The sequence below is a fragment of the Rhamphochromis sp. 'chilingali' genome (genome assembly GCF_963969265.1).
Source record: "Rhamphochromis sp. 'chilingali' genome assembly, chromosome: 10".
In the NCBI taxonomy this organism is placed as follows: Eukaryota; Metazoa; Chordata; class Actinopteri; order Cichliformes; family Cichlidae; genus Rhamphochromis; species Rhamphochromis sp. 'chilingali'.
Window position 1 is genome coordinate 27620543 of NC_137937.1, and position 24955 is coordinate 27645497.

General features: G+C 39.1%; 1 protein-coding gene across 2 annotated transcripts in view; it reads right to left on the bottom strand.

Annotated features, from left to right (window-relative positions):
• Positions 1-591: 591 nt before the first annotated feature.
• Positions 592-24955, bottom strand: part of LOC308404117 (ras-specific guanine nucleotide-releasing factor 2) — a 45232-nt gene continuing 20868 nt past the window's right edge. The window contains exons 4-29 of one of the 2 annotated variants that reach the window (XM_080893990.1): positions 23355-23444; positions 23116-23252; positions 21740-21856; positions 21489-21568; positions 19384-19577; positions 19156-19265; positions 18955-19073; positions 17331-17491; positions 17137-17203; positions 16526-16662; positions 16003-16085; positions 15430-15678; positions 13768-13866; positions 11399-11883; positions 9571-9693; positions 8764-8853; positions 8221-8327; positions 6595-6707; positions 6357-6417; positions 5183-5286; positions 4820-4904; positions 4510-4707; positions 4068-4147; positions 3532-3649; positions 3371-3439; positions 592-2772 (exon numbers count right to left, since the gene is read on the bottom strand). In XM_080893990.1, coding sequence (XP_080750116.1) covers positions 2680-2772; positions 3371-3439; positions 3532-3649; positions 4068-4147; positions 4510-4707; positions 4820-4904; positions 5183-5286; positions 6357-6417; positions 6595-6707; positions 8221-8327; positions 8764-8853; positions 9571-9693; positions 11399-11883; positions 13768-13866; positions 15430-15678; positions 16003-16085; positions 16526-16662; positions 17137-17203; positions 17331-17491; positions 18955-19073; positions 19156-19265; positions 19384-19577; positions 21489-21568; positions 21740-21856; positions 23116-23252; positions 23355-23444 — 3369 coding nt within the window. In that variant the 3' untranslated portion in view covers positions 592-2679. The remainder of the gene's footprint in view (positions 2773-3370; positions 3440-3531; positions 3650-4067; positions 4148-4509; positions 4708-4819; positions 4905-5182; positions 5287-6356; positions 6418-6594; positions 6708-8220; positions 8328-8763; positions 8854-9570; positions 9694-11398; positions 11884-13767; positions 13867-15429; positions 15679-16002; positions 16086-16525; positions 16663-17136; positions 17204-17330; positions 17492-18954; positions 19074-19155; positions 19266-19383; positions 19578-21488; positions 21569-21739; positions 21857-23115; positions 23253-23354; positions 23445-24955) is intronic. The other variant, XM_080893991.1, reaches the window with a different exon arrangement.

Genomic DNA, 24955 nt, shown 5'->3' on the forward strand with positions numbered 1-24955 from the left:
GTAAGGGAGGACTGGTGATCTGAACCTGGATCAACAGCAGAAAAATTCTGTACATAATATATTACATGTACAGTTTTTTAGATGCAGTATTTTGTAGGTTGGAGAACTTCTGCCCATCTTGACTTCTGAGAAGCTCTGCCTAAGATGCTCTTTCGATGTTAATGACCTGTTGCCAGTTAACCTAGTTAGCAGCAATGTCCTTTCAGCTGTTTCTTTTTAGAATCACTTACTTTTCCAGACTTTTGCTGCCCCACCCAAACTTTTTTGAGACATGATGCTACCATCAAATTCAAAATGAGCTAATATTTTTCATGAAATTTTTGTTTACATTTTTTTCTGTGCATAACAATGAGTTTGAAATTTGCAAGCTACTGCATTCTACGTTTACTTACATTTTACTCAGTGTCTCCAACTTTTTTTTGGAATTAAAATCTATTTCTGGTGTCTGGTTTTACAAAGTTTGGTCACATTATTTTAGTGATATTTTTTGATGCATTATTGAAAGGAGCTGAAGTGGATTCAGCATTAGTGGTAATATTACTGAAATTCTTACTAAGGACTCCAAAGAAATATGCAAACGTATAAGGCATGTTGAATTTATTTCCCCTGCACCCACACATGAAAATGCAAACAAATAAACACAAAGATAATATTACAATACAAACATAGCATACTGTATTCCCACACTTTTAATGTGAAACAGACACTCAGAATTACAGATGCAGTGAAAAAGGGCAAGTTTTCCCAAGAGCAAAGTCTGAAACATTTCCTCTAATTGATTTTGAATAAGGTTATTGTTCTGTGAGAAAAGTTGCAACACTGCTACTGCATAACAACAGCTAGTTTTGCAGAAGACACAGCCAAGAGGCTTAACTTTGTGAGGTACACTAAGAGACAAACGTGCCTGATTCGATGGACAAAGTATTGTTTTTATACCTTTCTTTTTTTTCCTGACAGCTACAGAGACGATATTATTATAGAGAAGCAGAGGAAGAAGGTAAAGGAAGCGTCCAGTCAGACATGCACAACATGCAGCTGTTGTGTGCATGCAGGACAATTATACTTATCATATCATTAATACAGAAAACAATGTCTGATTATTGAAGTGCTACATTTTTTAACCTTCAAAAGGCATTTTTTTAGAATAAAGTTGAACAGATTTTTTTTTCCTATACAAGAGCCTCCGATGCAAAATTAAAATTCAACATGAAAACCAGAGACAAAGAAAAAAACCCAACAACAACAATAAAATCAGTATTCACAGCATAACAATTCCAATTATTTCTTCTTCAATCGTACAATATGTGTAAAGTCACTATATACAAAAAATAATATAAATACAGCATCTGAAATAAATAGCATGGTAAATAACGATCACCCTTTCAATCAAGCAAAGCTACATCTCAGGGAGTGCACTGTGTACTGTCCCAGTTTAGACTGTAGTTGCCCCAGTTACACATAGAGGAGTGATGACACCCACTAGCCCAGCTGACAGTCAATAAATGCCAAAAAACAAATTGCACACACATGCTGCAAAGCTTTGTGTTAGCAGAGGTTATAACAATATTTAAACAGTAGAGGGAGATATATGCTCATTGGATGCTGCAATGGCTTTACTACATTACACTGACATGCTACTGTTTAGTCTAAATGACACGTCTGATCTTAAAAAAAAAGGAAATGAATGAGTAAAATTACAGTCTTAATTTTAAATAAAATTTTAATATTTTAAATTTGAATTTATATAAAACTTTGTGCTTGCAAATTTTCAATTTGGGAATGTGGGAGATTGACCTGCACTAGTGGAAGGCACGGAATAAATGTTTTAATTTTAATCATTCATATGTTCTTTAAAAAAAAGTCAACCAAATTAAGCAACCACAAATAAATATAGAATTAATTGCTTAACAAGGGAAAAATCTAAATTCATTAAAATATATCCCATTTTGTGTTTCGTTTTCGTCTTTCTGCATTATATGTGAAGGTTTAAAGGCTTTTGACGCATTCAGCCCACTGAGGATGCATAATGGCTTAAGAAGTCACCCTGGCAAAAGCGGTGCATGCTAAGCAGAGGATCAGGGGTCAGAATGAAGGCAATTTAGACAGTTACATCCCAAGCTGAATTCATGCAAGTTTTATGCAGTGACCTTCATGACAGAAAGCATTTTAGGGGTCTTGCTCCACAGGACATGGCACGGAAAATGCACAGGCAAAAGAACACAGACAATAGTACAGAGACGTAAGCTCAAACACCTCTCTGTCACACTATCTGTATATGCTACATCTCTGTTACATCCATTAACTTCTCTCTCTCACCCTGTCCTGCACTCTCAGGCTGCCTCAGGAAGTGTGATGCCATGTGCACCAGACTATGACATGCAATTTCCTCAAAACCTTCATACAATGCAACCTCTCTTTCCCCTCGAAGACGAGCTGTCTTACAACCTTACAGGTGCATTTCTCATTCTTATATTCCCCTTTCTCTTGTAAAGCTCTCAAACATGTTCAACTGACCGCATGCATCGATATCTGTCTCCTTAGACCAAATCTCATTCTATTTCCAAGTTGCTCTGAAAATTCTTCTTCCAACTTTCTCTTGATTGATGAGATCACGTGGGCGTTTTGCCCTTTTGGGGGTCCAGGTTCAGCAGGCTCCCACAGGCCACAAACAGCTCTAACTCAGGCGGGAAGCCTGGGCTCTATCTTCAGGGAGAGATCGTAAAGTGTATCCTCATCCATGATCAGAGTCTTATCCAGAAGGTATTGGGTCACCTGGTTATAATCGAATATGGATGACAGGCATGATGATTAAAATATCTTTACGGCTACAGCTTCAATTATTTATTTTCAATTAAAGATTGATGTGATTTTGACTATAAGATGATCTCACAGGAAATACACCAATAGGATTTTGCAAATAAGCTATTCATTAAAGTAATCTGTTTTCTGGTTGGTCCAACTAATACCTGTTTGAAAGATGAGTACATTAGAGCAAAAACAGGAGACTGGGCAATTTGGGATGGTTTCTATTGTTCCATGCATTCTTTAAAAAAAAAGACTACCCATATATCAAAGGGATTTTCAGTAATCCTCTCAGAACAAGAGCCACGACAAGCACATCCAAGAATAATCTGTGCAGTCAAACCAAGCAAAACGAATTCCTTAAAACCACTCTCAAACCTCACTTCTTCAGACTAGTTTTCTTTTATTATTTTAGAAGCTTTTTGACAGTTTAAATGTTATCCTGCCCTTTGATTATATTGTTTAAGTAATAATAATTGCATGTCGTCTAAATGAAATAATGCCTTGTGATGTTTTTGATCTTTAGATAAAGAAAGGTAGTACAGATAAAAATTAAAAATAAAAGTACCTTGGGCTGATGCTCTATTCTGTACGGCGTCTGCTGGAACTGTCGGATCTCTCTGATGATGTGAGATATCTGAATAAAATATGGAATTTATCTTAATACTGACTTAACAGCGTGCACCTCAAGATGATCTGCTTCCAGTGCATTTATTTACACACGCTTACCATCCTCATTTTGGAGAAGTTAACAAGACCCTCCTCTGTAAAATTTGGTGTTCCCTCTTCTATAAAGGCCAAGTCTGTTAGATACATTCCCAAATATGGCACACAAGGAGGGTTGCAACTGGAATGAGAGAGTTAAAGAATAGCATACAAATCAACTTGCTTCCAAGTCCATAAAAACTCATTTTTTGATACGTCCGTCCGTCTATTCTCTCCTGCTTATCCCTGTCAGGGTTGTCGGAGTGTATCCCAGCTATCATACAGCAAGAGGCAGGGTACAGGTCGCCAGTGTGATGCAGGGCTAAGACCGAGAGACAGGCAACCATTCCCTCCCACATTCACACCTATGGGAAATTTGAAATCACCATATAATCTAACCCACTAAAGAATAAAGCCGAAGCCACTGAAAGGCCTCGGCCAGATGACGGATTCAAACCCAGGGCCTTCTTGCTGTGAGCCAACAGTGCTAACCACTGCACCATTGTGCTGCGCTTTTTCTTACATATGATGGTATTTTAAAAACAAATGCAAAGTCTCACTTTTTCAGCGTCTCCCTCAGATTTTTAAATCGTCCTTCTGAGGACACAATCTTCTGCAGTTTGTCCATCAGGGCTTTAGTCTGGAAAAGATCACAAACAGGCATTTATAATGATCTAAAATGGCAAGATTTGAAACTTTCTCCAGCCATGAATAGCATTGCAGGCAGCCTGTCTGCTGAATGTTATCAGGATTAAGTAAAGAGCAGACAATAAACCTTACCGCTATTAACATTAAGTGCGATTAAACACTCGTCTCTTCTCTGAAACCCTCTAATGGTACAGTATCAGTGCCAATGAAAGAATTCCCATTTGTAAACATTTTGGACAAAAGATGTTTTTTTTCTAGTGCTTCACGATGAGATTAAGTGTTTATACACTTTAGATCTTTAAACAAGTATTTCAGGTTTTGCATACAGAGAGGGTTGTTCAGGATTTACCCCACCTGTTTGCTGACTTTAGCCCAGGTCTTCTTCAAACGGTAGATAGCACTTCGATTGAGTGCGGATGTGATTTCCAATACTCCGTTGTAGTTGTTCAAACAGCGACATATGTCTGCCACAGCAACCCACTTCTCAATGGAGTTGGCCCTTGAGCCCACATCAGTATGGGTCATAATCTGCGATGCCACCAGGTTACTCATCTTCAAAAGAAAAAGAATAGAGTAGTATGGTATTAATGAAGAGCTATAGGTACTGAATCTTTACAGAAGAGTCTGGAAAAAAATGGTGCTTAAACACATTGGAAGAAGTTACATCATTGAAGTGCTGACTCGTTTTCATGATGTAAGGTGTCCTTTCTGTCTTATCGACCTTCATCCATCCCTGGCCCAGGAACTCTCTTCGAGAGGGAAGACAGAGATATACCCAAATGAGATCACACACACTCAAGTATAGCAGAGTATAAGTTTCATTTTCTAATGCCTCTGAAATCAGATGGTAAGCAAGTGCAAATCTATTCTCTGATGTTTGGAGTTCTAAAGTTGAAATAAAATACCATTAGTTTTCATTTATGTCCTTCTAAAAGCATGCCCAGTGCCCATAAAGGGGATTTATGTCTCTTTGACCTGATGCAGATCACATATGAGAGGACTGACTGGGTTTCATGAGAGGACTGACTCATAAGGGATGCTCCTGAAGACGATGTGATCCAGCAGAGTGATCTGTTCAGCCAGCTCCATCGCTGAGAGAGATTCAAAACACTCTGCCTTCGGGCAGTCCGCCTACACACACACACACATTCAGAGACAAAGACATAAAAACAAATGACCCCAAACAGAAGTGAGATAGTGAGATATAAATATCTAATAAAGAGACAGGCTGTGATAAATATGGTTTATGACATTTGACAGTCCCTGGGTAGCATCACTGTCAGCACAGAGTCTATTTACCCCTTCTGCCCAGAGCTTAGAACAATGTGAATGACAGACGCTTTTCACAATTTACAAACCCAATACGTCTATTTGTTTGTGATTTCCAGAGATAACCGATCCAATCTAGGAAATTGTCAGTGCTTGTGATTTTTTTTGTCATCATGTGCAACAGGTGGTGATAACTGTGAAAGTATTTCGCAGAAATTTGTAATACTTTGTAACTACATGAACAAAGCCATAAAATTAGGTATTGCAAAACAAGACATTTAAGCTATGTAGAAAATTACTTTTTCTCTTTTTATACTGGAGATAGAGTAGATAGATTAAAGCTTGCTAAATAAGCTCCTCCCTTATTGGGTTGCCAGAGCAGGTAGCTCCACATCCAGCATCCACATCAAATATGTGGATGCTGGATGTCCTTTCTGACACAACCCCAAAATGACTGGTGTCTCCTCCTGGTCTTGAATAAGGACCTTTTGCATCTTAGGCAAATTTATAACTCGCTATATTATAGAGTCACTACTAAAGCTAACTGAATAAAATACCTTGAGATTTCAAAATAAATCTTTTTTTTTATCTTATAGTGGGCATTCGTCAAGATGCCCACTGTAGATCCACTGCCTAAAACAATCTGATTTAGCTTTCTTCACCCTCCCCTTAAATCACCTTTCTTCTGAATGCAATGAGAAAGTTTGAACAGCATGTGGGTAGTGCTGTGCCTACAGCCAGAGCTGTTTGCCTGGGATAAACATATCGATGAGATCTCCGCTCCTCACTTTGATATAGATCCAAGAACAGATACTGAGGGTTTAGGGCAGCTGAATTTTGAACTTTGGCTCAAAGGAATTGTTAATATCAGTACCCAGGATGAAAAAGTTTGTATATATGACAGAAAATAGGGAAAAGCTTCATTTTCTCACCATCTGTAAGATGTCTTCTATTCTCAGTTGGGCATCTTCCTGATCATCTTGAGAAAGCGCACTATCAGACAGAATAGAGGAGAACAGTAAAAGTATTAGAACAAGAGAGTATTAAAAATTAAAAACAACACTATTTGATGACATATTTTTGTCATTCAAAGGTGCCAAAGTGCTTCGTGTACATGCTGCTTGTTTGTACGAGAGCATGTTTTTGTATGTATTTGAGTTTCAGCTGTACTTTAGTATGTTCGCAGTAGCTTTCCTCTCCTGAGGCAGAAGGTCTGGATCTCTAAGCACCTCCTCCAGGAGACAGATCACTGACATCTTAAGGTCCCCATTCATCTCAAAGTCCTAAGCACAAACAAATACATGTTTACATTATACAGACTTTGGTAGTAATGGTAACAGTAACACAAGCCTGATTTTGATTCAAACTAAAATCTTAACCAGAGAAGTGAAGATAAAGTGAAGTGAAGTAAACAAACAAACAACACAACTGGATTAAATGGAAAGTCTAAGTGGGAAAAATGTCCTCTATCATGGTATATTTCATTTTAGTTGGTGATATAATACAGAGTACTTTTCTGTTATTAGTAATATACAAAGCAGTTTGTCACATCCTCCGTCAGAATAGCTCTGATCATTGGGACCTCTGTCCTGTGGCACCAAGATGCTTTTGTTCTCGTTCTTGTGGTTTTAGGCTCTTTGTATTGGTCTCGTTTCAGTGAATCCTTCAGATGCTTGACCAGACTGGGATGAGAAGAATTTATAGGCTGGGTCTTTAGGCTCTTTACTGTGTTTCTTGTGGAGGATTTAGGTCAGTTTGCCAGTTAACCATTTATAGCCAATTATATTTCATTCTTCTAAATACTGCTGCTTTTTTGATACCTGGTTTTTAGCACTAGATACATTTGCTTTTTTTACTCAGATTTTTAATTTAGATTTTTTTAACCAACCTATTTTGCAGAAGTATTCCCAGAGGCACAAGTACCCATAGTTAAGAACTTGCATAATAAGACAATTACATTTCATGAAGTCTGTTGTTCAGCTGATGTGTAAGGTACTTTAAAATACCAAAGAAACAGCTACCACTGCACAGCTGATTAAATAGATGATTATTAATCTCAGTAGATATATTGTTAACAAACTGAGGAATATTATTCACATATTATAATTTCACATACTACCTGAACTACAGGTGATTCTACTCTTGTAATTAATATTGCCTCAAGTCTCCACACAATAAAAGCATCACCTGATCAATCATCAGTCACGGCGGCATGATACTTCTTCCAAATCCCCGTTCCTCTTTCATTTCTTACAGTCTTTTCACTTTCCTCTCCTCCAATTTTCTGCTTTACTCCTACCTCAATTTAACTCCTGTTTAAAGGTCAGTTTTAACAAGCTCTTTCTGTTCTCTGGCCTCTAAAAAATAAGTGGGTGTCTGTATGTGTGTATGTCATTGTGCGGGCCTGTGTGTTAATAAGTTGACTAAAGCTGGACTGTCATCACAGCATTTTGTTTTATCGAAGAAAAATACATAAAACATATTGATGCAGTTAGAGTGTAAAGATCTCTGCAGGGAGGCAGGCAATTACCTTGATGTTCAATTCATTAGAGGCTGGCTGTTTAGCACAAGAGTAGGCAGGCTGAGCCAGCTGACCAGTTAAAACAATATTTGGTGTGTGTTTGTGCACAGTTTGCTGTTTACGCGATCAACTGGGAGCAGTGGAGCAGAGCGAGAACGCATCAATCACCTGTTTTAATGAGACCGCAGACTTGATCACCCCAGCAAAACACTGGACCCACACACACACACACCCACACACACAACATGCACAGAGAGTGGTGGGTACAGACAGACCTGTGAATGTTTGGAGACCCAGTGGCGCAGAACATTGAGAACTCTATTAGTTGCAGCTCGGCGAATGATGAACTCTTTATCACAGGTTCTTTCAGAGTTAGTAAACACTGGATGGAAAATCAAAAACAAACAAAAAGCAGGCATTTCAAAGTTTTGAATATTAAAGCATCACATGAGCTATTTTTTAAAGGTTCATGATTATGGAAACTGAGTTATGGATTATCCACTGACCCTGTCCCCCAAGAGATGTTACTGCTTTAACAATATTAAACCTATATATAACTAAAAAAAAGAAACAAAATTAACCGTATAACGTTTTTATTTTATGCCCACCACGGGGTTATTATACTTCTGGTTTTTATTTTTGAGTTATTATTCACTTTTACATTGTTTTTTCTTTATATTTCCTTTTTGATTTTTCTGGTAGCTTTTGCAATCAGAATTATGATCTGGATGAATTGTTTAATCATTTTTACTCTGTGTGTGTGTGTGTGTGTGTGTGTGTGTGTGTGTGTGTGTGTGTGTGTGTGTGTGTGTGTGTACCTGGCGGTGCACCGTGTCCTGCTGCTGCTGTGGCAATAGCGAAGGCTGAAGCTGGAGAGACTGAGCAGCGTGAGTTCTCCCCTGGCTGGACTGCAGGTGCACAAGCACATAATTATCATCAAAGGCAACAACAGCGTGAACATAAACGCTAACTTTCCTTTCAATCTAACATAATGAAATATGATTCCAATGTCTATTGACTGAAATGATTTTTCTTTTATGTCTTATTGCTTTACCAGAATATAATCACTGTTTCCTTTATAAAGTAAAATTATTCTTTTCATAATTTTTTTTTTAAATTTTCCTGGAAAAACCTTGTTTGTATAGGGCAAAAAAAGTATTCATGTAAAACATTCAAAAAATACTCTGTAAATAGAAGATTATTTGTTATTAGGGAGTATACCAAATTTGATGGCTCTGAAATGGCCATGGACATTTGTGAGGCCTACATACTGTCACATGTTCTTAACATCAGCTATCAACACTTGAATTTATTATATGGTTTGTGACTTTTGAATGGATAAAATAAACAAAAATAAAGACGAAATAAAGATGCAATAAAAATATCAAATGTTCTGCTTGCAGCATAGACTTTCTTCAGTGTTATTCTGCCTGTCAATGAACTTGATCCACTGCAAGAAAAACCATGCTGACAAAGCTAAACACAAATACTTTAACAAACACATGTATATTGCTGTGTGATGTATGGGTTTTGTATTTTAGTATGATGTTAGTCTATAGGGTCAAGGATATCTGCCTAACTCTGTGGCTCTGTAAAGTAGCCTGCACACATAGGCGGCCTCTTACCAGGCTGTCTGTAGCGAAGGTGTCGAGGTGTGGAAGGAGAGCGGCACGGCGACATATCTCCTGCTTCACTGGTCTGTGGAGACTCTGGGATGATTTTCTCTAGTGACGCTGACTCCAGTACAGCTAGAAAGAAGGAAAAGCAAAGTTGAAGATTGCTGGTGGTGACCATGATGCTAATGGATTTTTTACTGGACAAGAGGCCCATTATAACTAAATTAACAGAAATTACTCAGTATAGAGGTCATGCCTGGCATTACTGTTAGTTTGGTGAAACTGTTATAGTACTATGTGTTATGTGTGTGCATATATATATATATATATATATATATATATATATACACACACACACACACACACACACACACACACAGATAGATAGATAGATAGATAGATAGATAGATAGATAGATAGATAGATAGATAGATAGATAGATAGATAGATAGATAGATAGATAGATAGATAGATAGATAGATAGATAGATAGATAGATAGATAGATAGATAGATAGATAGATAGATAGATAGATAGATAGATAGATAGATAGATAGATAGATAGATAGATAGATTTAAAACAGTAAGATTTTTCACATAATCACTTTTAACTTGTGCTCAGAATGTCACACTGGTAATTTACCAGCATGCATATGCACACACATTAAGGAGACAAGCCAAGAGAAAGATCAACAGACATATACGTGGATGCACATTAGCTGCAGGTACACATAAGCACAGAATGTACTGACTGATTAAGAGCCCAAGAAGCTGAGACAGTATAGAGAAGAGGTGAAGTGGCTCTGTGGTACCAATGCTAATGGGTCTTTGTCTCCTTGTAAGCGGTTAGAAGCACATGAACCTCTCATGCACACACACACACACACACACACACACACACACACACACACACACACACACACACACACACACACACACTCCATACACATGTGCAAATATTGATGAGTGTCAAATTGAAACCGTGTTGCCTGAGATGCCCTGACGCTATACCTCTCCAGCCTGAGAGAGCTGTTTAACACTACCATTAGAAGATCTGACCGTGTGTGGTGGGAAGGCGGCTTAGCTGACTTTGGCACACAAATGCCAGGAGATAATGATGTCCCACCAGGCACTTGTTCTGCTCTTACAGGGAAACACTTCACTCTGTCATTTGATTAGTAACCTTCAGTGCTTCATAAACCCTTTAGTACACCAACAACTCTTTAAATGTATAAGTTTAGTGGCAATACATACACCGATAATATACCTAAACAACAAACATAGTCCAGCACATAGTCTCTAACAGCATGTGGCCTGATGCTATTTGATATAAAGAAGCAGAAAAGGTTACCGGACATGCTTTTTGACCTGCAGGCAAAATTTAAAAAATCTACTGTTAATTTTAACCTGTGAAAGGTTTTTCTGACCCCCGGTGGTTTAATATCTTTCCTTGCTGAACTTCAGGTAATGCGAGTGCACTGCAACATCACTTATCACTCATTACTACTGTTACAAATGCAGCAAAGCACACTTCAGACCCCATATGCTTAACCTCATGTCAATATTAGTAGCAGCAGAAAGCTTTCAGCCTAATTTAAGTATTTTTGCGGTCTGACCTAATAACCTAAAGCTAACAAACAGGAGAAACATTCATATATTTATGTGCCTATTTGATTATTTACATAATCTGTATTATTTTTCAAGTACTAAAAGTTGACAATGATTATTTCCCTGTTTTTCTTATAATACAGTAATGAAAACCATAGAATAACAGATACATTTCAACAATATTCAGTCCTAATGTTCTGAAAAGTGTAATAGGGGAAACTATGAAATACCTCTGCGTATACTCCGTCGCAGTTTTCCACAGAAGGGGTCAATTCTGGGGACATCCTCTCCCTCTGCAGTTGAGCAGGGACTCTGGTCAGGCGAGGAGGGAATAGGAGGAACTTGGTCTTGTGTTGGCTTAGAATTGTTCGGTGGAGGAGAGGTGGAAGAGGGAGGGGGGGGAGGAGAGGAAGTAGTTGGGGTTGGGGTCTGAGGTGTTGGTGTCTGGGCAGATGTGGGGCTACTGCCAGCAGACTGGGAAGTGTTGTTGTTGACACTGTAATTGGACAGAGGACTGGTCAGATCAAGGCCCCCGACTCTGGCCGTGATAGGGGAGTGGAGGGACAGCTTTCGAGTTCGGACGGGGGAGGTGGTCCGGGATGGGATGGACAGAGGAGGTGGAGAGGAGAACTTGCGGCAGAGACGAGGAGATTTGTCATTCACATGGTCCACGCCTCTGTTATTTTGATTGGTGGCAAAAAACAGCTCCAAAGACCTAAAAAGGAACATAAGTATTAGCAAAATAATGGAATTGTTAAAAACAAACAAAAAGAAAATCAATGAAGAAGTAATTTAAAAAAAAGACAAAAGAAAAAGGAATCTGGAGATGCATCAGCTCAAAACAAAATTGCTGGTCTTTGTAAAACTTTCATTACCAAAGGGTTTTGTTAGTTTTGTTGTTTTGTTTTCCTGTATTGGAGATAAGTGTTGATTTAGAGGCAGAATCCAATATCCCTGTGTGTTTTCATAAGTCAAAAAGGAGAAAAGTGTGGCTCGGGAAAGAATCTGAAATTTTACAGTGCACTGGGTAAGCCTGAGGTACAGAGTACTAAATGTAGGACATTCAGCTACTGCGGTTATCCAGAGTGAATTAGAACGAGTGGGCACATACAGTACAGTAAGAAATTATTAAAACAGTGACACAATTTTCACTGTGATACAGTCATCTCTTCTACGCTGAGAAATAACTAGAAATAAAACAACATCTTTGAGGTTACCCTGGTGACTGTCAGCTTTAATAGTCAGATATTTATACACATATTAAATTAACAGTGTGGGAATCGCATACCTTTGCATGCATGACTTCCTACTTTCAAATAACGGCGGAGGCTAGACGAGTTAAGCTAACTCAGTGCTGCTCTAATTAAGCTGAACCCAGAGAGACTCGTCATCAAACTGTGGAGTCCTCCTTAGCACTATGAAACTTTATGGTATTTATCTAGTAGCTGCTTTCTTTTTATGAGCTGGAACTGCTTGGGTTTAGTCTCATTTGTGCCATCATTGATGGTTTAAATGAAGAAGGTATATTAAAATCAGTGACCACAGTTGGAGATTAGCTGTTGAACAAAATTTAAAAGCTTTCATTTATAGAGCCAGCTTAAAGTGTCGTGGCAGTGGTTTAGGGAACTACTTGCCGTACTTGATTAGTACACCAAAGGTAAGGTGACTGACTTGTGCATTTGAAACATTTAGTATCTGCATTATCTATAGTTGTTGTGATGATTGTTCATGTCCCCTGTCCTAAAACTGCTAGATCATACTGGGCTACAACTATAATGTGAATATATAACATGTCAACAAACTGGAAAGACTAGGATTTTAGTACTTGTGTGCTTTACATGGCAAAATCACAATCAACAAAAATGTGTTCAGCAGAAAAAAAACCAAAAATCATCTTTTATTGCAGATTTGCAACATTTGAAATGCTTTGTTTAGCAGGCAATGAAAGCGTGTAAAAGCTTTAATCAACAAGCATTTGGATTATCAATCTTATGATGACATTTACCCTTCAAACAGACTTGTGTGTACAGAGCTACATCGAGAAAGAAGTAATCATGCGTAGATAAACACGCTCACAGTCATCATTTATTCACACAAATCTGTTATTCAGCAGGAAACAAGGGAAGAAATTGCAATCCAGATAGGAAGAGGAGGGAGAGAAATGATAGCAGCATAAGGGAAGAAAAGATACAGGAAACGCAGAGACGACCAATACCAAAGTACTTTGAAGCAGGGAATAGAAAAAGAGGACGCAAGCGGCAGAAGATGAGGGACTGGAGGAGAATAGTAAAAGGGATAAATGTGGTTAAGATAGATAGAAAAGCCTGAAGGACGCGATACTTCTGTGATAAAACATGCCACAGATCAGCTAAAGATTTAAGAAAATTATTTCATAATTTCTCCCATTCCCATCTTTATATTGTTGATTTAAAACTGGTGGAATCACAATACCTGTGAGTTTTCATATAAAGAGCTGTTCTGGCAAAGTAGAGAGGAAAGTCATGCATCAGTTAAGTATCATAGCAGAAGAAAAGAAGAACAAGCAGGAAAGTAGGACAGAGATAGCAAGAAGGGAGGCAGAAAGAAGAGCGTTGGTTACTTGGACTGATCCATGGCAATCTTCTTGATCTTCAGACTGTAGTCAGAACAAATGGGTGAGATGGACAGACGGTCAAATGAGTGGTACTGCATCCTGTAGCTGGAGGGGATATGGAGAGACAAGGGACATGGATGACACAAAATGTAACGAGATAGAGGATGGTTTAAGATAAGAATATGGAGTGATGATAAACAAATGTCTCAGAAGAGTAAAGGTGTGTTTGAGAAAGGGGACAGAAAGTGTGTGAGTCAGACAACAGCAGCACATGTTCAGTGTCCGAGATGTCAGCACATGACCACATGGGAGAAAACTCCAGCACAAAAACACAGAGCTGGGTTTTTGTACATGTATGTAGGTTTTATGCAGTGCATTTGCTCAGAGAGTTGGCATCATCTTCTTTAATCTAGAAAAACTAATAAAAAAGAGGTCAGCACTTCATCTGTCAGCCATTTGAGTCTTGTTCCAACACTAAACCAGCACAGAGTGTAAATTCACCTTTACCATCATTAATAGAGTTAGCTGATGACTTAGCACTCCACACTCATCAAAATATGCAAAGCTAAAACTGAGGCTTAAATACAGGTCAACAAACAATTGGATGTTTTCATGGTGGGCTGGACTTAAATTAAAACAATGTTTAGAATTTGACCCAATGATAGAATCAGACAAGAAGTTAAAGGAAAAGTTGTATTGCAATAGATTCTCTGCCCACGAATCACTGCAGAATTTCACAGTTTCAGAGTAAATCCATCCACTCATTAACGTGATATTTCTGTCTAGAACATAGAGGTAGACCCTTTTACTAGCATGGCTAAAAAGCACCAGTATAATAAAAAAAATCCCCTTATAAACCTCCTATTGTAAAGTTTTTTTTCTGTAGAACAAAGGAGAGGGGAAAAAAAGCTTTAGTAAAGAAGTGGCATCGCTTCACACAGGGTGGTTCATCTTCCCGCACCGCTCTGGTGCCTGGATGCCCCTCTCCTTTTCTCTTCCCAGGAAGGAAGGCCACAGGCCACAGTGAGTGAGGTAAGACATTTTAAAACCAACCCTCGGGTGGAGGAAAAGGCAAAGCTTTTCCAGTTGAAAAGCTAAGTTAAGTAAAGCTGTGAAAGGAATATAAACAGACAATTTTGATGTAGCCACGAGTGAGAGAGAAAGACAGAGAGCTTCAGAAAAGTAGAGAGACAGAGAAACGTCTCATCTGACACACTGATTATTCCTACGACTTTGCCAAAAACAGTTTGAAGCATCTGTTCAGTTGGTCTCCAAAAACAGGCCAGTTTATAGTTCAGTTAGTATGTGTTTAACCTTGTGGACAGAGGTGAAAGCTGCTTGCTTCTTCCAAAACACTGACCCACATCTGACTACATCATTCACATATTTACAAAAAAACAAGTAAAAGGACGCTCATAAAACCCTCTCAGAACACCCAGGTAATGGCAATATACAAGATTGTGTGTGTTTGTGTTTGCAAAGGGCACAAATACTGGCCGGAATAAATGTGCCCATGTTCATAAAAATTTGATGGAGCTCAAACCAGTAAACAGTATTTCCCTGAGGATTTATGAGGCGCTTCAATCTGCACGGTAGCAATGAGCATGTACAGAATCTGCTTTCAATCTGTGTTTGTGAATGGATATTTGCATGTGTGAATGGTAAGACCTGATAGGTATGGAGGAGAAGGGCTTCTTGTAGATGTCAGCCAGCTTGTCCATGACCACGGTTGCTGTGGTGAAGATCCTGTATGTGTGCAGGAAGGTGTTGAGGAAGTCTATGGAGAGGAAGCGAAGGTCGGTCAGCCTCTCCAGCAGCCGCTCCACGCTGGCATAACGGATCTGGGGGACCTTGCAGGAGTTGAGCGTCTTGCTGAAGCAAATGTCAACATCATCTTTATGGAGACGCACATCGGATCTGATGGATACACACGTACACACACACACAAACTCATAACCAAGCATGGGTGACTGCTGGGTTGCTAAGCTAGGCAAAGGTTGTAAAAGTAACTGAGCAAAAACAGCCAAGGAAGATAAAAAATTAATATAAAACCCACATATTTCAAAGAAAGGACGCAAATAAGGGAATACCGTCAAGCAGATTTCAGCAACAGCATAAATTAAAAGGAAACAAGCATAAAAAAACATATTTTTAACCAGATGTGCCATCACAGCTTATGTTCTGCGACACGTGCGTGGCATGAAGAGATAGCTTTCTCTTCACACACACAAAAATACTTACTTGATCATATAAGGCACTGTGACTTTTGAGTTTTCCTCAAACACACTGGTCATCAAGCCATTACAGCGAATATTATCTATGCACTGCAGAGACGGAGAGACGAGAGTAGCGAGATGAGCAAATGAAAAAAGAAAGAGAATTACATAAGTGTTCCAGATCTATTCTAAAATAATCTCGTACTGAACATCTGTTTTCTTCCTTTTTATTAACAGTAAATACAGCACACTCTTTGACACTGTTTCACAAGTCTCGTTGAAGGCACTAAAAAAAGAAAGTTATTTAAAACTGTAAGTGTATTTTTTTTTTTGTGCCTGACTAGAATTAATGCAGAGTGACATGCTTGTTTGGTGTTACCCTGTTTATGAAGTACTGAGGCACTGAGCTGAACTCGGCCCTGGGGAACTGCACCACAGTCTGTGTTTACTAAGCCATCTCAATGCCCAACGGAGACATGCCCTCGTTATTTGAAGGTCCTTGTTTTTTGTCTTTGTCTGGGTGTATATTTGCATGATTTATGTAGTACCTGGCTAATATCACTAGTCCAGGCAGCTTTCTCCTGTCGTGACGGCGCCAGCAACACCACAGTAAAAGAAGACGAGTCTGACGGCTCTACGACAAGCTTAAAGTCCAGCTGACCAAACACCTGACCACCAGCTTTTGCTGTGATAGATGAAAAACAATGAGCTTTTTAAACTACAACGATCAATAATTCATAATTACTGTAAAAATAAAATGCTTGCACATACACAGTCATATTTTACACACACATACACACAGCGGGTTAATTAGGGTTAACCTGCTATATTCCCTCTACACCCCTCTGAGGCTTAGGTGTAAAAATGAAGTGTACACATGTATGTGTTTGTCTCAACACTTTTTGTGTGTAGATGTTTCATCAGACTCCCTAATTGCAAAATGGAAAAAGCAAAACAAAAAAACTAATGGATCTGTAATGTTAAAAGAGCTAAACCTGACATTTAAAGGGGTGAGCGTTTGATAATTAAAGGGAAGTCACAGGCACTTATCACCTGACACCTAATTAACCTCAGTGAGTGGTAAGGGAACTAAATGAGCCATGAGCTGTGCATGTATTGATAGGATGGACATAGTACTTGATTGATGCGATATACTTACACTCTTCATCATTAGCGTCTGGTTCCTCAATAAGTGTGCAGTCAATAAGGGACAAAACTCCACCTTGCTGCAATAGTTTAAGAGAAAATATGCACAACTATTTATTGGTAATTTGGATGAAAATGAATGTTGATTTACAAAAGAAATGTCTTTGCTGAGGTATAGATACACTGTAAGGTTAACCCTGTTCTCACCTTGAGAAGGTGAAGTTTTCCCCCAGAGCTGCGTGTGCAAACAAGGAAGTGTTTGGTAAAGAGAAAACACTGCCTTTCCCCTTCCTTCTTCAGAGAGAGGGACCCCAGGCGGACTTTGCTTAGTTTCCCTCGCTCTACCGATGGCAGCTGGATCAGAGACCCTGTGGAGCGGGAGACACGCAGGATGTTACATTTGATGAAACCGGCAGTAAGCTGAGGGATGTGTAGCATTTACAATGCCACAAACACAGACATGAAAAAGTGATGTTAAGTGTCTCAACATGACAGTGAATGAGATTTAAAAAAGGAGTTGATCTTTGAAACAGGCAGGTTTAGAGGCAAAAGTTAGTCCCTGTGGATTAAAAGCAGACAGGAACCATGGATCAGTAAAGTGCACTGTCAAAATCAGGACTTCGTTTTGTGATGTGTGATTCAGCTGCAGGAGAAAAATCTCTGTCTTCTCTACAGCTCATTTGTAAGGAAACTTGACATTTGTCTTCCACCTCCTGTACTAGCAGGTATTATGACCCAAAAATGCACACTTTAAGTGGAAAATTGCATCCGCACAAAACTGCATAATTTTGATTAAAAGGATTTAACTGTAACAGAAGCAAGATTACATATTAAGTCACAGTAATAGTTCTTATATCCATAGATGAATGCAGATATGTCACTTCAACAGTATTAAGGTTTCTATTAAACTCTTATTTCTTGCTTTAGAATACTTTGGTATACAGAAGAGTTAATGGACCCCTTAATGACTGTAAAACACCCAGGTCCCGTGGCTGCAAAACAAACCCAAATCATCACCCCCTCACCACAATGGTGATGGTTGGTATGAGGTCTTGGTGCTGATATGCTGTGTTTGGTTTTCTGCAACTACTCTGAGAATTGCACAGTCTGACCTTGGGACGAATTTGCAGGGAGGTCCACTCCTGGGAAGACTGTGGAAATATAAACCTGAATGCTCCAGACCAGCAAATTTGCAAGTTTGGCTGTTATTTACCCTCTTAATTCCCACTGAAGCAGAAAAGGTGTACTACATTTTTCACAGGACTGTACATAGAGTCCTGTGAAACCTTTCTTTTTCTCATGACTGTAGCCTACACAGGTGATATTGACCAATCTATTTGTCTGCGCAGTGGGGAAAACCGTGGTCATGGTCTAAGTGCATCATGTAGGTGAGATGTGACTTAAAGGAATCATACACAGTATAATACTTAGTTAATAATCCATTAAGGCTTCTTTAGCAGTCAAACAGTCTAGACCAGGGGTGGCCAATTATTATCCCAAGGAGCCTTCTTGGCGCAGCCGTCCAACCAGTCACAGTCTGTTCTTGCTTAGCCCCTTGGGAAAATAAATTTCCCACCCTTGGTCCAGACAGTCTCGTTACTTTCTAATGCTCAGAAAAATATGTACCATTCAGTACCACATCTACATTTTAACTGGAAAAGCTGACAGAGAGACAAACCTTGCCACATAGCCAAGGCCATGAGACAATGAAAGATTTCCAACTTCACCGAGTTACTGATAACAAGTTGACAGAAAAGGAATTTCTTACTATCCAGGAAACCTTCAAAGATTTGCTGTCGTTGAGGTTTGCTCTGCACTGATGAAGACTCACCCTGTCTGACGAACGTCTGGCTGGTGTCCAGCAGGATGTCACAACCTTCCACTATCATCCGTTCTATAGCCAGGTTCTTACGGATGTTTTCTGTGTCGCTCACCTCATCGTGCATTACTCTGGCCACACACACAAACACACAAGTTTGTTCAGGATTCAACAACAAGAATTTTAATAGAAGTAGACGACTCTGACACATACCTGGACAATTCCTCTAATTTGGACTTGGCAAATTCAAGACTCTTGCGCTCCACATGCTCGTGAGGGGTGTGAGCCAGTAATTCATGCAAGGTGATGATGTAACGAGGAATCTTGTTGAAGGAAAGAGCACAATAGCACATGGAGACAAGAATTGAGAAAAACACACATGTTGGAGTCATGTTACGGTTTGTTTGTGAATACAAGAGGATGCTGATGGTCGTTATCTACCTGGAACATGGGGTATGTGAGAAAGGTCTCGAGCATCCTCCCCTCACAGGCAGCATTGGACTCGTACTGCTTTAGAAGCTTGTCAAAGTCTCTGTTCTGCTTACAGTTGGCCAAAACCTGCAGGCTGTACTGATGGTTACGCACAAACTCCTGGTAGATGTTTAGCATCGGCAGCAGGATGTCAAATAGGTCAGCTAGAACAAGAACACACACAGTACGTAAGCCACATGAAGGCAAAGTAGTTATTAAATTATCATTTGTAGTGCTAACAGCAGTACAGTAACAGTAGCTGATGTTCACAAGTATCTCCCATCTCCACTGCAGTTGGAGTATTAGCTTGAGGTTTTTCATGATTATTTGTGATTTTGAAAAATTAGCAGAGTTGCTCCTAACTGTGATTTTAAGGATTGTTATTCCTTTATCTGTACTTTGTGTGTACAGGTTTTTAATATATTCTTGTTTTGGTCTCTTAGATTTTTATGGATAGTACTTCATATGCTTGTATTTTTCTCCACTGTTTATGTCTCCTTCTCTTTTGTCTTTGTATTAGTTCTCTCTCTGCTTTTCCCTTACAATTTAATTTTGACACTTGCTTTTCCTTGTGTATATCTTGTTCTTTTATTTCCTGCCTTTGTCTTCCCTCTTTGTAATTTACTGCTCCCATCTGTGCTTCACTGTTCAATCAACCCTATGTGTATATACAGTCCTGTCTTGCCTTTTGTCAGCTCATCTGTCCTCTGTTTTTATTTACCAACCTAATTTATTTCCAGTCCACATTCAGTGAGTCTCTTGAGTTTTTTTTTTTCCTCCGGTTGAATGATCTTGCCAATGTTACTCTTTTTGTCTGGAATTAAAGTTATTTTATTTTTCCTAATTTAAATCTTTTAGGCACAGATTAGGCACCTGTCCACATGTTTACAGGTAAACATAGTTTGTGTGTGTGTGTGCGTGTGTGTGTGTGTGTGTGTGTGTGTGTGTGTGTGTGTGTGTGTGTGTGTGTGTGTGTGTGTGTGTGTGTGTGTGTGTGTTGTGGCCTTTTATCCACACGTAAATGTCATTTTAGGTCACTGACAACTGAACTTTTCAAAACATACTTCCACAGTGAAGAGTTTCAGAAGTACTGTTTCTGGGTTTTCATGCAGACAAGAGGAAAATAAAGTCTTGGAAAGGTCCTTTTTTTTCAGACCGCGTATTGAGTTATCCTTTGAAAGCTTCAAATTGGCCAATATTTCTGCTGAGTTATGTTTATATCACCACCTGTTGCTTCAGCACACTCCTGGCGTCAGTTTTCACAATGTCATGCTGAGGCATATGTTTTTCAAAATTAAATTTGCTCTAATTGTTGATGACTGTACAGAGGATAGAGACATGAATCTTTACAAAGAAATTTATGGGAGAATCTCAAAACGGCAAAGATGTTGGCCGCCCTCAAAATGCCCACCAAATAGTGAAAGAAAAAGAAAGAATAAAGAAAAAGCAAAATCCTGACTTCGGATGAAAATAAACTGCCAAATCAAACAGAAAGAAATGTATTTCTATAGCTGTCTCTGCAGAACCTATGTAGGTTAAACACACATTTTTCAGTTGGAATCGTAAGCATTTGAATAGTATTCATAGAAAACTGAAGAATCATAAATACTGATCGAAAATACTGCAGAATTTGTTGATATAAAACATATTATAGCTCAAAGGACTGCACTGAATCAGTCAGCAGGAAAGGGCGAGATAAGGCCTGTATGTTTAATCAGCAGACCCTGTTCTTTTTGAATTTGTCACAAGTAATTTGCTGCCACATCTTTCAGCAGTCCGTCTCCTAGGTGATGCTTATCTGATGGGGAGGGGTTGTTTTAGGAGGTGAAATGATGGGATGCCTTCTGGGTGGTCATTGTCTGTCAAGACAATAACTGCCCTTGTTGCCTACTGAGATAGGGAAACGTGCGTATGCATGAGTGAACAGAGCAGTAAGACGTCAAGTATGACGTCCGAATGAGACAAACTGGTTGCAGGGAACCACTGAAAGCCTGACCTTGATGTAACTGAATAGTTGCAGAGAGAGTGGGTTTGTGCGATTTTTGCGCTTTATGGGAGGACAAGTAACAGCTTACCCAGCACCAGAGTTGGCCAGTTGGCTATCCTCGCCTTCAGGCCTTGATGAAAAATCTCATGAAGGAACATGATGGTCTCACTGAAGACACGTTGCGAATACAGTGTGAAAACAGAAATGAAAAGAGGTTTCATCTATTTATTTATCTTCAGTCTCTGTCTCTGCTTGTGCACCATGCGTAATTAACACTCCAGAGATTAATTTGCACTCACAGATGGACAAAACATGTTTGTTAATCGCACACATACACACCTGTTGAGGAAGATGCTGCTGACGTCGTCATGGCTGATGGGGGGTTTCTTGGAGCTGGCAGCCATCCTCAAAGGTCTGAGGAAACAGTTGACCAGGATATAGAGCTGGTGGACGTACCTGTTATTCCACACATAGAAAAATTTTCAAACATTCAAATTAACCCATATTTTAATGATAATGTCTCATTAAAATAGTATTAATTGGGTGCCAACTTTGTAGTCAGATGATACAATTTCCTTTTATTTTGTTTTTAGCAGAAAGTTATACTCTGGTATACTTGGTTTTATTAATTCATTTGTTAGATTTGTAATTGTATTTTATATTTTTTTACATTGTATATTAGTATGTAGCACCCCCACCACCCCTGCACAATGACGCAGGCTACTGGTCAAATGTCAGCTGTCAATCAACAGTCAACATGTAGTGAGCACAGACCAGACTATGGAAGAAAAGCACATCAGCAGGTCGGTAGAGCGTAAACTGTTAGCAGCTGTTCCAGTGCTATAGAGTCCTGCTTTTTGCGTAGGACATTGATGCAAATTATGCTAGCACACGTTCCCAAAAGGCCTGAAGCAATGAGCATCGAGTGATAGCACTGTCACACTGGGAACAGAGGAACTGATAAAATCCACTGACATCCACTTTATTGTGGACTGCATTCATAATTTTCCCAACTTATGTAGTTAAGTCTGTTTAATGCTCCCTGGCAGCACCTGCCAAGCAGACAAGAAACGGATGCTAGAAGGATACAGATACATGAACAGCCAATCGCTGTCACTTATAACCACTAAATTTGAAAGCTGGAAAGAATCCCTCAAGAAAGGTGGGGCATTTTTACGCAGTTTTATTTACATTAAAATGTGTGCTTGAACTAATATTTAATATTGTGCTGTAGATGGCATGTAGAAAAGAAAATGATAGGACCGTGTAGTTTATGCACTCGCTGCTTAAGAAGCAAATAAACAGTCTTTGGATGAACAGGTCAGCTGGTTCATTTGTTTTTTAGGACGTGTGATCAACATAATCTGTCCATGACTTTGGCTAACATTACGAATCCAGAGAAAATCTGGGTTATTTTCCTTTGTCAATCAGGGTGTGTAAATATGACTGTGATTCACTTTAGATTTGTTAAATCTAAAAAAACCAACATTAAAACAATATATAAAGTACTCTATATTTATCAGTAGAGTATATATTGTATATATGATATATATACCCTACAGCACAGTGCTTACAGTAGAAAAGATCATGACAGTCATTGTTTCCTGAGCTATAGTCGACACAACAAGTGAGATAACATCATGTGCTCTAAGGCTTGACAACAGTGACAACTTTTGTGCAGCGTGTGTGACTCGAGGCGTAATGCATTTGCATACTCGGTCTCTGCCTCCACCATATTGAAGACGATCTGGTTCCTCTTCCTCATGCTTTCAGCGTGAGGAGAGCAGATGTAGTCCTGAACAATGATCTTCCACTTCCTCCGACAGAGCCATCCCCGCATGAAACTCTGAACCTACAGATATAAAGACGTAGTAGTACAACAGATACAAATGAAAAAGCTTAGACAAGTTGGGTTATTTTTGTTTTTGTGACTGTACTATATTTATTCATTCACCTTTTTGATCTTTTTGATATCCGGGTCGTCGTTTTCATGGAAGACATGGTAAGGCCGCATGCGCTCCTTAGTTTTGTTCAGAGCTATAATCTATTGGAGAAATTCAGACACAAATATGAGCACAATGTAGATGGTTTGACAAAAAAGATTTAAATTGTTAGGTAAGAAAAATATCCATAAGACTTAATATAAACTTTCCGCTTTTTCTAGAAGGACGTTATATTCCTGTAGGAATCACCATTGATCTTTTGTGTGTGCGATAATCATTGTTGGTGTGTTTTCACCAGATAAGCATTAGACTTCCTCATCTTTGACAATCTGCTGCCTTCATTCAGAAAGAGAAAATGAGAGAAGATGGAGGCTCTCAGCTGGTGATGGTAAACAAATTAAGGATTACATCATGCGCCTAATCACCTGAAGTGCATCGTAGGGCACAGAAAGTTCAATCTTCTCCTATTCTAAACGAATCGATATAAAGCATACTAGTCACTTTTTTTTGTCTGATTTTACAGCTGTGAAATACTCAATGCAGACAACAGAGACAGATAAGCCTGTGACATTTACTCGCTGCAGGCAAGAAAAGACAACCACAAAGTTAATGCCATCTTCATTAGCTCTGAAAATGAGGAAAGGGAATGAGCTGGACAGATGCCAGATCTCTTAGTGGAAAAACAGAAAGTCAAATTTCACTACAATACAGAGGACCAGTTTTAAATACCAGAGATGACCAACTTCAAACATAGCCAGTAAAGGATTCTTCCTGCCAACACTACCATCTGTGCAGAAATAAACCCAGCAGAGGTTAGGACGAGCTGTAATACTGGTTTAGCCTCAACTATTTGTTCATACCTTTAGGCTTCTGACAGGCGTCTGACAGTATAAGTTTATTATATAGTGAGTAAAGGATGAAAGATGAAACCCAAAACATTTTCAGCCACAGCGCTTCATCTTCATTTTCTTATTCACTAGCGTGATCATGCAAATGGCAGCAGAGAGGAGCATGTCTGCCAACTGTTGACAGTTACAGTGGCTAGTTGGTTTAATTATTCATAAACACGGAGCAACACACACACACACAAACAAACAAACAAACACGGGTAAGCTTTAATGAGATGGATCACCAACTGCACACTGGCTTTCTCTTTTTCCACGAGCAGTCCCATTGCACTGGCAGATGTTTCTTAACATAAAATTACTTTCTTTCACGTTTTCATTATCAGCCAGACTCCGTGTATCCTGCCAATGACAAATAACACCAGTTCTTTTAGGGAGAAGTATCTGCCACACTTGTTGCTTCGAGGGAGCATTTCAAATAAAATCATCATTAGGTGCTAATTCGCTAAACAGAGTGCTGCTCCTGTCCCAAAGACAGAAATACCATATGCAAGTCAAATGTTTCTGCAAGCGGCTATTGACGCAAATGAGCAGAGCGCTGTCAAGTGACAATGACAGCAGAGCTTTGATTTGTGGAAATGTTTGCAGCCGGCCCAAATAAGCAAATAACATCGCCTGGGGACAACTGCTGCACAGACAAGAATTCAATTTGAGTCGAGCAGCTGCACAATCAGAATAACTTTACAGTTCCTTCTGGTAATTCCTGT